The following is a 14625-nucleotide window of genomic DNA, read 5'->3' on the forward strand; positions in this document are numbered from 1 at the left end:
GAAATGAAAATAACATCAACGTGTTCAGCAAGGTCTCCTGTCACTCAACATACACAAATTTCGGCAATTACCATTACAGTTTTTTCAGAAATCGTAGGAGTTTGGGAGAGGTTCTCCCAGTCATTTCTTATGGGGACACTTTGATCTTACTCTCTGTACTTCTCCACGTGTGTATCTGAAGAATGCGTGTTTAGTGCGGGAGCCAGAGTGTGTGACATCATTGCTACAGTGTAGAGCAGCTGGAAAATCTGGAGAAAGAATTCTCTTCAGCTGGATATGGATTCCACATCTTTCACTTGACATAGGCAATATATACATAGAAATCTAGAAAATCTTGTTGGCTTGCTCCATGGTTGCTCCTTTTCCAGCGTATGTGCGGCCATTTTGAGCTCTTCCAGCAGTCTTGCTCTACATCTTTTTACCTTTTCATCCTTTGTTCACCTATTTGAGCTCTTTCGCCCTTTGACTTTTATACATTTTCATCCTTTTTTCACCTTTTTAACCTCTTCCAGCCCACTTGATCTACAACTGTTCATATTTTTTCACCTTTTTAACCTGTTCAAGCCCTCTTACTCTACAGCTGTTCATATGTTTTCACCATTTTAACCTCTTCCAGCCCTCTTTCTTTACAGCTTTTCACGTTTTCACCTTTTTAACCTCTTCCATCCCTTCTTACTCTACAACTTTTCACATGTTTTCACCTTTTTAACCTCCTCCAGCCCTCTTACTCTACTGCTTGTCATCCTTTTTAGCCCCTTTTCACCATTATTAACTCTTCCAGCCCTCTTTCTCCACAGCTTTTCATATTTTTTCACCTTAATAACCTCTTCCAGCCCTCTTACTCTACTACTTGTCATCCTTTTTGGTCTTTTTTCAACTCTTTAACCTCTTCCAGCCCTCTTACTCTACAGCTTTTCATATGTTTGTTAACCTATTTAACCTCCTCCAGCCCTCTTACTCTACTGCTTGTCATCCTTTTTGGTCTTTTTTTTCAACATTTTAACCTCTTCCAGCCCTCTTTCTCTACAGCTTTCACATATTTTCACCTTTTAACCTCTTCCAGACCTTCTTACTTACAACTTTCATATTTTTTCACCTTCATAACCTCTTCCATCCCTTCTTACTCTACAACTTTTCATATTTTTTCACCATTTAAACCTCTTCCAGCCCTCTTACTGAACAGGTTTCATCATTTTCTCACCTTTTGAGCTGTTCAGCCTACTTTTCACCTTTAGCCTTTTTCAACCTTTTTGTAACCTGTTCCATCCCTCTTAATAACTTGTATATTTTTTCACCTTTTTAACCTCGTCCAGCCCTCATACTCTACAACTTTTCACATGTTTCACATCTTTAACTTTTTCCAGCCCTCTTACCTCTACTGCTTGTCATCCTTTTAGGCTTTTCTTGACCGTTAACTCTTCCAGCCCCTCTTACCCTACAACCTATCATCCCTATTTCATTCATTTTTCACCTATTTTAAGCTCTTTCATCCTATAATCTTTTCACACTGTTATTTTCGTAGGAAAGGAAATGCAACAATTTTTCTAGTTATTATTCATTCCTCTTCCGATTTTGGCAGTTTTCACGCCCGCACCGTTGAGCGCATCAATTACAAACAAAAAATTATATATCAAAACGTGCGGCTCGGGCGGACTCGGGTCTGCTATTATTTTTCATCCAGAATATACGAATTTTTCGCGACGTAAGTCGCGAAAACTGCGACAAATTTCCTCATAAGGAATGAATGGGACCGAGGTCAAAAAACTTGCAAATCTGCGATGTTTTTCAAACATCTCCGCTCGGGCATACATTCACGTGGAAACACCATCCAGCTTTAAAATGTAGGCACAAGTCCTGAGTATTTTTGTTGTATTTGAACTTTTTCCTACGATGTGTAGTTTTTTGAACTGTGGACCCTTGAATGGCGGTGAGTGATTTGGAGAAATTCAGGGTTTTCAATGAGTGTGTATGGCGGAATGTTCGTGCAGCCAGTGGAGAGGACCAACTGACAGAGTGAGAGAGATTCAAAAATTCGCTCCGAGATTTTCTCTTTCCGTGACGATCCTGGCCACAAATTAGGCTCAAAAACAGTGATACTTTCCAGAGTTGTAGCCACACTTGTCTTCTTTCTCCCAATGTGTCCACTTTATCGGTAGGATTTACGGTTTTTGAATTATCGACCGCTAACCGACAAGAGTAGCTCTGAAATGCTCCATTTACTCCAATGTAAATCGGGAGAAGGATTTCCAAAACTGCACGCTTTTTTAACTCGCTGCCATTTCCACATTTCTGAAGCTAGGACCACAAAACTTAATGAGTGTGTTCTTTAAGGCCTTTCTGGCTCGATCGTGAAAAAAAATTGTTGATATCATGTAAGATTTTGACCAAATAGCACTAGTTTGACGTCCTAGATGTGAGGCAGAAATTGCTCTCAAATCAGCTCCCTCACAGGCCGTTGCTACGGCCCTTGCCAACGGTCACCTAGCAACCAAAAACAGCTGGGCCAAGAGAGAGAGTGACAGACAGACAGACACTAGACACACATCAGACAGACAGACAGACAGACAGACACACAGGAGACACATCAGACAGACAGAAAGACAGACAGGAGACACACATCAGACAGACAGACGGACAGACAGACAGAGCGACATGCAGACACACACACAGAGCTGCTTAAGCGTGCTCTCACATGCACACAGACGCACACACACAGTATATTTCCCAGCATTTAAACGACATTAAACGATCATTTTTTCACTCATTCAATGTGCGGCTTGATCGGACTCTGTATGCTATAATTCAGTTCTCTAGAATATTAATCTTTCGCGTCGTAAGACGCGAACAGCTGCGAGACACTTCCCATAAGGAATGAATGGGATGAGGTCAAAAAACTTGCAAGTCTGCGATGTTTTTCAAACATCTCCTGCTCTGGCATACATTCAGCTAGAAACACCATTCCAGCTTTAAAATGTAGGCACAGGTCTTGAGTATTTTTATTGTATTTGAACTTTTTTCCTATGATGTGTAGTTTTTGACCTGTGATCCTTGAACGATGGTGAGTGATTTTGGAGAAATTCTGGGTTTTCAATGATTGTGTATGGGGGAATGTTCGTGCAGCAGAGTGGAGAGGGCCAACTGACTCCGTCACAGTCCGTTGCTACGGCCCCTGCCAACTGTCACCTAGCAACCGAAATCAGCTGGGCAAAGAGAGAGAGTGACAGACAGACAGACAGACAGACAGACAGGAGACATACATCAGACAGACAGACAGACAGACAGGAGACACACATCGGACAGACAGACAGACAGACAGACAGGAGACACACATGAGACAGACAGACAGACAGAGAGACATGTACACACACACACACACACACACACACACACACGCACACACAGCAATGCTTAAGCGTGCACTCACATGCCCACAAACGCACACACACAGTATATTTCCCAACATTTAAACTACATTTAATGATTATTTTTTTCGCTCATTCAATGTGCGGCTCGATCGTACTCGGGTTGCTATTATTCAGCTTTACGAAATATTTATTTTACGCGACGTAAGTCACGAAAAACTGCGATAAATTTCCCATAAGGAATGAATGGGGCGAGGTCAAAACAGTCGCAAATCTGCGTATGTGTATGGCGGAATGTTCGTGCAGCAGAGTTGAGAGGGCCAACTGACAGAGTGAGAGGGATCCAAAAATTTGCTCCGAAATTTTCTCTTTCCGTGAGGATCCTGGCCACAAATTAGGCTCAAAACAGTGATATTTTCCAGAGTTTTAGCCACACGTGTCTTCTTTCTCCCAATGTGTCTACTTTATCGGTAGGATTTATGGTTTTGGATTGATCTGCCTCTAACCGACAAGAGTAGCTCTCAACTGCTCCATTCACTCCAATGTAAATCGGGAAGAGGATTTGCAAAACTGCGGCCTTTTTTAACTCGCTCCTATTACCACATTTCTGAAACTAGGACCACAAAACTTAATGTGTGTGTTCCTTAAGGCCTTTCCCGCTTGATGGTGAGGAAACTTTGCTGATGCCATGTTTGCTTTTTCGTCACGGGGCAAAGCGCACAGCCCACTCTCGCGATTTCCCGGCGGGGAATTGTCTAGTTATTATTCTTCTTCTGTACGTTTTTTGGACCTTTTCAACTCCTTCAAACTTTGTCCGATTGAAACCATTCAAATATCAAAATGTTCAGCTTTTTAAGGAATTGACCGCTATTACTTTTGGCTTTTCTTACTATTATACTTTTGGAAATATTAAGCTTTTAATGCAAAATTTTTCCCATTCATCCTTATGGGGATTTTTTCAAATTTCATCCTTCTATAACTTCAGCATACCTTCAGCTATTTAAACCATTCAACTATTAAAATGTTCAGCTTTTTAAGCTCTGTCAGCCTTCTACTTTTCAGCTTTTCAACTTTTCAACTTTTTCAGCAATTCAGCTATTTAAAAAAAAAATTAACATTGCAGCAGATGGGAAAAGCTTCAAATCCTCTTCAAAACTCATCGACTTTCAGCCTCTTCTTGTTCCTCATACGTTGAGCGAGAGACACCATTCAAACTTTAAATGAATCACAAAACCTTGAACTATTGACCTTGTATTCAGTTTTTAAAAATCTTGTACGGTTTTGAAATGGTCGCAGTTTTAGTTTTAAGGATTTTAAGCCCGTTTTCTGAGTTTATAATGGGTGTGTATTGCGTGAGCTAGAGTGCGTGACATCATCAACTGCCGCACCCCAGAGTGAGGAGCAGCTCCGAAAACGGGATTTTTTTTTGCTTCAGCTTGATTTGGATCCCACATCTTGTACTTGACATAGACAATATAGGCATATAAATGTAGGAAATCGTGTTGGGTTTCAGCTGATGTTCTCATTTCAGCTGTAGGACTTACGGTTCTGGATTTAGAAGCCCGAGAACGACAAGCACACCTGAATGTTCCCTGTAAGCGGCAATGTTAATTTTGAGCCAAAATTTCTGGAGGATCGCAGACGGTACATGTTTTGTCTCTCGCTCCTGTGCCCTCATTATGCACTCTACAGAAATAAAAATAACATGGGTGCGTTCAGCAATGTCTCCTGTTACTCAACATATAGCATGTTTTGCCGATAACTATTACAGTTTTCTCAAGAATCGCAGGAGTTTGGCAGGCATTCTCCCATTCATTCCTTATGGGGACACTTTTGTCTGTGTTTCTGCTCCTGCTGCAGCATGTCTGCAGCCATTTGAAGCTCTTTCTGCCTTTAACTTCTCACCTGTCAGCCTTTTTTCACCTTTTTAACCTCTTTATGCCCTCTTACTCTTCAACTTTTTGGCCTTTTCAGTCTTTTTTTCACCTTTTTAAGCTCATTCCGCCCTCTTACTCCACAGCCTTTCATATTCTTTTCAACTTTTTAACATCTTCCAACCCTCTTACTCTACATCTTTTTACCTTTTCATCCTTTTCTCACCTATTTGAGCTCATGCACCCTTAAACTTCTTTACCTTTTCATCCTTTTTTCACCTTTTTAACCTCTTCCAGCCCTCTTACTCTACAGCTTTTCATATGTTATCACCATTTTAACCTCTTCCAGCCCTCTTACTCTACATATTTTCATATTCTTTTCACCTTTTTAACCTTTTCCAACCCTCTTACTCTACATCTCTTTACCTGTTCATCCTTTTCTCACCTATTTGAGCTCTTACACCCTTGAACTTTTTCACCTTTTCATCCTTCTTTCACCTTTTTAACCTCTTCCAGCCCTCTTAATCTACATATTTTAATATTCTTGTCACCTTTTTAACCTCTTCCAACCCTCTTACTCTGCATCTTTTTACCTGTTCATCCTTTTCTCACCTATTTGAGCTCTTACACCCTTAAACCTTTTCACCTTTTCATCCTTTTTTCACCTTTTTAACCTCTTCAAGCCCTCTTACTCTACAGCTTTTCATATGTTATCACCATTTTAACCTCTTCCAGCCCTCTTAATCTACATCTTTTTACCTTTTCATCCTTTTTTCACCTTTTTAACCTCTTCCAGCCCTCTTACTCTACAGCTTTTCATTCTTTTTTCACCTTTTTAACCTCTTCCAGCCCTCTTACTCTACAGCTTTTCATATGTTTTCACCTTTTTAACCTCTTCCAGCACTCTTACTCTACTGCTTTTCATCCTTTATTCACCTTTTTAACCTCTTCTGGCCCTCTTAATCCACAGATTTTCATATTCTTTTCACCTTTTTAACCTCTTCCAACCCTCTTACTCTACATCTTTTTACATTTTCATCCTTTTCTCACATATTTGAGCTCTTTCACCTTTAAACTTTTTTACATTTACATCCTTTTTTCACCTTTTTAACCTCTTCCAGCCCTTTTACTCTACAGCTTTTCATCCTTTTTCACCTTTTTAAACTTTTTCGGTCCTCGTCAGCCTTCAACTTTTCACCTTTTTTGCCTTCTTTCACCTTTTTAAGCTCTTTCAGCCCTGTTACTCTACAGCTTTTTAGTCTTTTTAGATATTCATGTTTCTGCCTTTTCAACTCCTTCAAGAATACAACTTCATGTTCAGCTAGAGAAACTGTTCAGCTATCAAAATGTTCAACTTTGTTAGCCCATTAAACCTATTGCTTTCAAGCCTTTCTGCCTCAGCAGCTGTTGGAAAATTCTGCTTTTTCTGCAAAATCCCGACCATTCAGCCTATAGTTTTATGCATTTTCGGCAGCACGTTCAGCAGATTTCGCTTCAGTCTTCAGCATTCACACTGTATTTTCGTAGGAAATGCAAATGTTTCTAGTTATAACACATGTTGACATTAGCGTGTAACTCTTTTCCCTCATGTTTTATCACTGGCAGGACTGTATCAGCTTGTATCAGGAGTATCAATCTTGCTTCCAGAAAACAAAGTCACAAACAATGGAAAGCCCTAGAAAGAGGCCCTTTGAAGTTTCAGAGATGCAGATTTTTTGTAAGTTTGAAGGCTTCTGCAAGCAAGTTGAAAAGGTGCGGCCTATACTAACTTTCTTAAATTTAAATCCCACTGTTACAATGAGGCTTTTCCAAGTAACAATAAGCATGTTCTCTTTTAGATCACACAAATAATCGCAGTGTTTAAAAAGTTTGAATCTCTTGAAAAATCAAACATTGAGGGCACTGAGATGCTGGTCAGACAATTCCAAACGGCATGCATGAGTCTGAAAAGGAAGCAGTATGATATGTTGGCTCCAAGAACAACCGAATTCCAAACAGATTTTGTTCAGTTCATGGGTCAAATCAGTCAAATTGAGGTATGTATAATTTTTTGTGTTGACAGTCTTCAGTTTACATAGCCACTGTTGTTTCCCTTTCTCTTATGTGTTCAATATTGCTTCCAATGTTGATGGTCATAATAAAATGTTGACTATCCTTATCTGCAGAAACAGCTGCAGGCATTTATGAGTTCATGCTTCTCAAAGATCTACTCATCTCAGCAATCTTTACGCCTCATACATAGGTCAGTAAAAAATAGTATTATAGTAAAAGCTAAATATTTCCCATAACTTTATTATTTTAATTTTGCATAATTTGGAATTACAAACAGAAAAGTTTAACACATGTCTCATACATTACTTTATCCGTAGTTTTCAGAGGCTCAACTTTCCCTGGCTCAAGAAAGAAACTTCCAACGTCTTGGGTCTTATTCTTCAGCATTATGCCTCAGAACTAGAGTTTGTGAAAAAGGTATCCCATCTTCATGCTAGAGTAGATACTGAGAATGTGTGCATTTATCATCAAATTTATTGACAAATATGGAAGTTTTTGATTCAATGAACAGATCTACTTGTGTTAATTTTCTTTGCAGCTCTATGAAAAGCAAAGAGAAGACCCCCCATTAGCTCGAAACATGCCTCCTGTAGCTGGAAGGATTAGTTGGGTCAGACACCTTTACAAAAAGATAGAGGAACCCATATCGTACATCAAAGTATGCCTATATTTAGCCATCAAACTTAAACTTGCACCTGCACTGACATATTTTAACATTGAACGTATCTGTTGTCATTGACAGAACAACTCGGACATCCTGTGCAGACCTAAGGGAAAAGATGTGGTTAAAATTTACAATCAAACTGCAGCTGCATTAGTAGAGTCTGAACTTGTTTACCACAGAGTGTGGATGGATGACGTGTCAAAACTGGATAATGGTTGGTTTTCTGGCTCTTTTGAAATGACTTGTTACTAAACTGATACTCATGATATCTAAATAGCACACAGTGCCGTTTGTCAGGTTACATCATGGAATTCTGTTAATACCAATTTCAAATATTTTCTCCCTTATATGCCCCATCACAGTCTTGAATATTACACTGCTGGTTCGTCACCCAGCAACTGGAAAATTGTTTGTCAACTTTGATCCCAAAGTAACTGAGGTAATTCGTGAGGCTAAGTGTTTGTTGAAGATGGGTCTGGAAGTTCCAAAGCAGGCTTTGCGTCTAGTCAAGTTCGAAAGCAAACTATACGCCCATCACCTCAGACTACAGGTAAATCAGCAAAAAAAAATTTTTTTTTAAGATGGATGGGGTACTTGTACTTAATGTAGAATGACTTGTATATATTTTTTAAAAGACCATTTTGGCGGATTATGAATCCACTTGTGAGGACATCCCTGCAGACTTCTCCAGCTTGATGGCTTCAAACATAAAGAATGTAAGCAGTTCATTAATACAGTACATTTAAAGGTGGACAATATTACTCAACTCATGAAATATCAAAATGTTGAGGAAGATATAACTTCTTGTCCTCATAAATGTAAATTAATAGTTGGCACAAGTCAGTGTAAATGTTTAAACTGTTTCCGTCAAGAAAAAAACCCCTCAAATTTGGAGCTTGCTCCAGGCAGAGTGAATAGATGCTGAAGTGGCTTTGTCACATTTTTTTTAATGGATTTTGTATCTTAAAGAGTTACTATTTCTTAAATCAGTGTTTCAGAGTTGCTAGTTCCAGCTATTATGTTTTGGGTACATTTCAAGGTGGACTCTGCACTACGCCATGGGTCAGTGCTGCTCACCTGGTCATCCTTCCTCCTGGATAAGTTCTTCGAAAATGTTGAGACTGCTTTGTTTGAGCTCAAACATCTTGTAAAGAAGGTATCGTACTTCATAAAAGCACTAAGCAAAATCCTTGCTCTCATTCCCTTTCGGGTATGGATACTAGGGGTGTCAACGTCTACACGTGTAAACGGATACACGGATAACAAATCATAACCGTTTAGAAAAATCAATAACCGTTTACACGTCTTTTTTTCTTCCTCCTCCTCCTCCTCGTTCATTTCTCATCAATATATATAGTATTCAGGGTTTCCCCTACATGTAATTGACTGTGGCGCACCGCCACGGCAAAAAATAAAAGCCGCCACACCTTAAAAATTTAGGCATAAATAAATCCAGTGGAAATATTTTACCGTCGTCTTCCACCGCAGTCTTTGACGTTAACTAGCATGTTGGATATTTAGCTTGATAATTGGCTAGAGGATTAAAATGGTCACTTAGACCAGAGTCCTGCACTGGTCACCGCATCCGACCCGTTATCCGACAGTAGCACAGATTACATTCCGTACCAGAGCCGAACCGCTATAAATTGATACCGACGCCCGAAGGAAAATTGGACGGACGCAATTTTTAAAAGTGAAAGTAAGATAATGTTACCTGAAAGCTTCAGATAATAACATTAACTAACTATACACTTAAATGTTCCCAATAGTGCAGTTATCCGCATAGATGAATGGGGCACAATGTTACGTTGATATAAAAAAAAAAAAAAAAACCTGCAGCCACAGCCAGTGTCGCGTCACGTCACGTCACTTCAAGTTGACTGGGGGACACGATGGCGGCGGTCAACAAGCGGAGCACTGTGTGTTTTTTGAACAAACTGCCAGTGGAAATCAAGTTGAGTGTAGGCTATGTCAGGCAAAGTTGGCTTACAACAACAGCACGGGATCCATGCTAAACCACCTGTGATGGAAACACCCGAACAATTTGGAGGGAGAGACTGCTGCTGGCTTCGGTGCTACCGCAACTGCGATAGAAAGAGATCATAAATCTCCGACGTGTAACCGTGTACACGTCGGTTAGAAGCCCCGTTTACACGTGTAGAAAAAATTGTAAACGTTGACACCCCACATGGATACTGATCCAAAGTGTCCTGAATTCTGAAAAAGATTACAAATTAATTTAATTCCTTCCTTGGATTCATTAATAATAACCTCTAGCGATGAATTGTGTTTTTACAATGTAAAAAAAGTCATGTATTGCACCAGCAAGTAACACTTTGTCAACCTTCAGGGACTTAAAAAAACTTTTGCTCAAGAGCTATCTTTCCATTTGCCACATTTCTTTTCTTTCAGGTGCTGGATATCAGTAAGATACACATTGATGATGTCCTTAAAGACATCTCAGAGACTGTGCTGATCGAGCTTCCAGAAGATCATGTTTATTCTGTGCAGCACCTGATTGAGAGTAACAAGGTGTCGACTCCTTTTCCATTTAATTACACCTTAAAGTGGCTATAGTTAATAACTTTATACTATCAGTCTATCTATGCCAATGTAAAAAATAATGTGAAGGTAATGATGTGTCCTACAGAGGATTGTCAGCCAAATCTGCAGCTCCCCTCAGCCTCAGCACTTTCTACAGCTATACTGTTTTGGCTTACTCTAACTGTTCTCACAGCATTGATTTCAATTGCACTAGGCATCTGTTTTCAGTAGAAACAAGCATCTAAAGATCCAGCTATTAAACACAGGAGTTGATAGAGGCCAACAACTTGTCTCAGCTCCCAATTGGCAACAAAAAAAAAAAATCAGTTATTGCAAAGTCGGTAGTAATTCCTTTATAAGAGGATGATAGTTTTATATAATGCTTAGAAATAAATGATCAAATGTGCTTTGTTTACTGATTCACAAATTATATATTTCCTTTTTTAGACTCAGTGTAAGGAGCAGGCAAAGTCATTGAACTACAAGGTTGGTCGTGTAAAAGAAGCAGTGACGGAGCTTGGTAATGTTTTCAGTGCCATTTATGAATCAAAAGGTGCCAAGAAGACTGTCCAGGAACCTGTTGCAGGTGCTCTTAAGACCTGATTTCACACAAGCAGAAATAATATAAAAGTACTAAAATAAAAGTCATATATGTATATGTGGGTATTTTTTTTGTTTTACCCTTTGAATGTTTTATGACGGAGGAATTACATTTTCAGGAAGGAACCAGAAGACCCCTGATGAGGATGAGGGAATCTGTTTCGAAGGCCCAGATAGAGATCAAGCAATCAAATTTGAAAGGGTGTGTTTGCAATGCTAAATACGGTGCTCTCATACACAGTATATCAACAAATCTGTTAATGCATCAAAAAAATATCTTAATTTCAGGAGTTCAAGAAGCTTTATGAATACTTCACTGAACGGGTATTAGATGCACTGGTCAGAGCAACCAAGTTATCTCTGGAGACCTTGAAAATGAGGATTTTTAGAACAAAGTAAGTATGTCTGTTTTTGTTGGAATGTTAAAGAGGCCAATTTCTAACAATACTGATATGATCTCTTCCAGAACAGCGTTAAATTGGAATTCAAGCACTAACCAGAAGTCAAAGATGGTCACGCTAATAAGATCTGAAGTAGAGCTGGTTATACCCAATGTGGTGAGTTTCTGCTATTCATTGGTGAGTGAGGACAATCTAAAATTCCTTGCCAATAATCTTACACAAAAACATGTTGTTTGTCTGATACTTGTCATCATCAGGTAATGATTCCCACTGTGGATGAGATCCAACAGTTCATAAATCAGCTAATTGACCTTGTGTTGGGAGTTAGCAAAGGTGTTGTGTGGAAGCTGGAGTACAGTCATGATGGGTCAAAGAACAAAGGTAAGTCCTTGCCAGTATTCACATGTAAAGAAAACCTGAAAGTCAGATAAGAAGTTGAAAGGTGATATTTGTATGTACCAGTAGTATATGATGTTATTTTAAGTTGATTAGGTAGTTTATTTGTAGTTCTCTTGGTTTTCAGTCAGTTGTTATCAATCTTCTGACATGGCCAATAGCAATCAAAGCTTTTCATTGCTCTTAAAAAAGCCCTCTTTCATTTGATGTGGTAAGATTGTCAAGGAAAAATTCTGGTTATTTTTGTTTATTTGCCCATGATCTCAAAGATGGAGCAAAAAAGAACTTCCATCACATAGTTGTTGAACACAGGGAGATCAAAAAGGCTGTCGTCATTCTGAAATCAGCGATTTGCTCCCAGAGAAGAGAAGCATCTGATGTTCTCAAGCACTTCGATCATTTCAGAGTTATCTGGGATGAGACCAGGGACCTCAAAGTCAAGGTTTGACGTCCTGCTCACATAACATGTTTTGAGTTTTAGATAGAAAATATTATTTTTTTCTGCAAAAATGACATCATGATCCTCACTTTTAAAAGGAATTCATGGACAGCAGTCCGTCCTTGATCCAGATCAAATCTGAAATCCAGCACTATGACTCAGTTGAACAAGAAATTGATGATATCAAACCCATTATTGTTTGGGGATCTGCTGAATTGTCCACAGGTAAGGTAGCCATTATTACAAAACTATGAGAATTTAATGAAATGGTGGAAGTAGCTTAAAGCAAAACTTTTGTCAAAACGCAACCTAGGCTTTTTTTGTGAATGCATATGAGCCAAACCTTCGTGTAAAAGCATAATTTCGACGAAAGAGACACTTTAAAGATTTACCGTAGTTTCGTTTTCGGGCAAGCTCATTTTCAGTGGAGTGCTGGGGCACTCTTAAGCTAGCATCACAATCGCTATTATTAAAACACTAAGAAGGCTCGTAATATCACCAGGGTCTCTACACATGAACACGAGCATTGAGGACATTGTTTGTGTACACAGAGTTTGCTAAAAAGAAAGTTTTTCTAACAACTCACCTTAGCAGTAGCTTGTTCCGCTTCCAGTCGTCATGGCAGCCAAGAAGTATCGATAAGGTGGACCGCTCCTAAAGCTTAGTTCCATGTAAATGCACTGATAATTTATTGTTTTGTTGTTAGCGAAAAACAATATTGACCTTGAAGTTGAAAAAGGAGCCTCATATAAGAAAAAGATATCACGTGGATAGTTGTTGCCAGAAGACGGCAGTGACATGGCTGTCATGACGACTGGGAGCGGAACAAGCTACTGCTAAGGTGAGTTGTTAGAAAAACTTTCTTTTTAGCAAACTCTGTGTACACAAACAATGTTCTCAATGCTCGTGTTCATGTGCAGAGACCCTGGTGATACTACGAGCAAAAGTTTTATGTTGTGTCGAGCCTTCTTAGTGTTTTAAAAATAGCGATTTTGATGCTAGCATAAGAGTGCCCCAGCACTCCATTGAAAATGAGCTTGCCCGAAAACAAAACTACGGTATATCTTAAAAGTGCCTCTTTCGTGGTAATTATGCTTTAACATGAAGGTTTGACTCATATACATTCACAAAAAAAGCCTAGGTTGCATTTTGGTGAGAGTTTTGCTTTAAGCTCTAGAGTTTTCCTCCACTGCAGTGTGTGTTAGGCCCATGTTAGGCTGTACTACATTTTTGAACTGATGATGGTTTTAGATGACAAGGAAGGGTTTGAGAACTGTGTGCGTTAGAGGGGAGAATGGCAGATTTTCTCTAATTTGTATCTCTTGTTCACAGAGCCATTGAAGAAGTCCTTGAGGATTGAGACCAAAGCCTGGCAGAAACTGTTGTGCCAGCAGCTGAAGAAGGAGTACAAGAAGAAAATGATTGATACCAGCATACATATGAACAAATACTTTACACAACTATCTCATCCTGTGGCTAATCTGGAAGATGTGCGTCGTGCCATGGCAGCCCTGTCAAAGCTTCGGGATGTTGAAGTACAAACTGATATGACATTGATATCCATTGAGGTATGAATAAACAATAACAAATATAGTGTGCAAGTGTAATCCATAACTTCAATGAATATGTGACAGTTTACAGATCAGAAATAGCATTGCTTTGAAAAAAAAGAAAAAAAAACTTAAACAGGTACCAGTGACATATGATCCAGGAAGTTCTAGTAAAAGATGTGATTCAAGACCTCAAATACCGAAACACAACACAACCAAGTGTTCTCATGGAAATAAATAGATACATTCTAATGAGTTAACAGACCAAATGGGATCCTCAGACAGAATTTAAACTTTTATTACGTTTCCTAACATAATGTTGCAAATCTTGGTGAAATCTTGTGTGTGATTCTGACTGATGCGGATGAGAACAAATATGGGAGTTAGGTATTGTGGAAGCTAAGTAAAATCTTATGATAGGTGGATTGTGTTTTCCATCACCATCAAATTATGGTTCATTTACGCTGTCTGAAATTTGTATAGTCATACATTTGATGATTATCACACTTGGTTTAGGAACATTTTTCACTTTTATATGAAACCATATGTACACTTTCCATCTTGTGTGAGCTCTGTAGTTTAATTCATGTGGCTGTCAAATAACCATCTCATTGTTATATTTCATTGTGCAGGAAGCCTTTGAAATTTTGACTAAATATGAAGCAGAGGTGACCAGAAGAGAAGCAGAGGGGGTGTACAATCTGAGGCATTTCTTCACAAAGCTTCAGTGTAAAGCTGTGAGT

At 39.0% G+C, this 14625-nt stretch overlaps 1 protein-coding gene across 1 annotated transcript in view; it reads left to right on the forward strand.

The window, feature by feature from the left end:
* LOC115573321 (dynein heavy chain 8, axonemal) overlaps positions 1 to 14625 on the forward strand; it is a 45033-nt gene that overhangs the window by 10458 nt on the left and 19950 nt on the right. The window contains exons 12-30 of the mRNA XM_030404053.1: positions 6842 to 6988; positions 7075 to 7272; positions 7402 to 7478; positions 7606 to 7705; positions 7827 to 7946; positions 8031 to 8166; positions 8315 to 8502; positions 8588 to 8668; positions 8992 to 9108; positions 10365 to 10484; positions 10944 to 11082; positions 11216 to 11298; positions 11385 to 11491; positions 11563 to 11653; positions 11755 to 11878; positions 12163 to 12335; positions 12431 to 12557; positions 13665 to 13900; positions 14515 to 14619. Coding sequence (XP_030259913.1) covers positions 6842 to 6988; positions 7075 to 7272; positions 7402 to 7478; positions 7606 to 7705; positions 7827 to 7946; positions 8031 to 8166; positions 8315 to 8502; positions 8588 to 8668; positions 8992 to 9108; positions 10365 to 10484; positions 10944 to 11082; positions 11216 to 11298; positions 11385 to 11491; positions 11563 to 11653; positions 11755 to 11878; positions 12163 to 12335; positions 12431 to 12557; positions 13665 to 13900; positions 14515 to 14619 — 2469 coding nt within the window. The remainder of the gene's footprint in view (positions 1 to 6841; positions 6989 to 7074; positions 7273 to 7401; positions 7479 to 7605; positions 7706 to 7826; positions 7947 to 8030; positions 8167 to 8314; positions 8503 to 8587; positions 8669 to 8991; positions 9109 to 10364; positions 10485 to 10943; positions 11083 to 11215; positions 11299 to 11384; positions 11492 to 11562; positions 11654 to 11754; positions 11879 to 12162; positions 12336 to 12430; positions 12558 to 13664; positions 13901 to 14514; positions 14620 to 14625) is intronic.

This window comes from Sparus aurata, chromosome 21 (assembly GCF_900880675.1).
Source record: "Sparus aurata chromosome 21, fSpaAur1.1, whole genome shotgun sequence".
Lineage (NCBI taxonomy): Eukaryota > Metazoa > Chordata > Actinopteri > Spariformes > Sparidae > Sparus > Sparus aurata.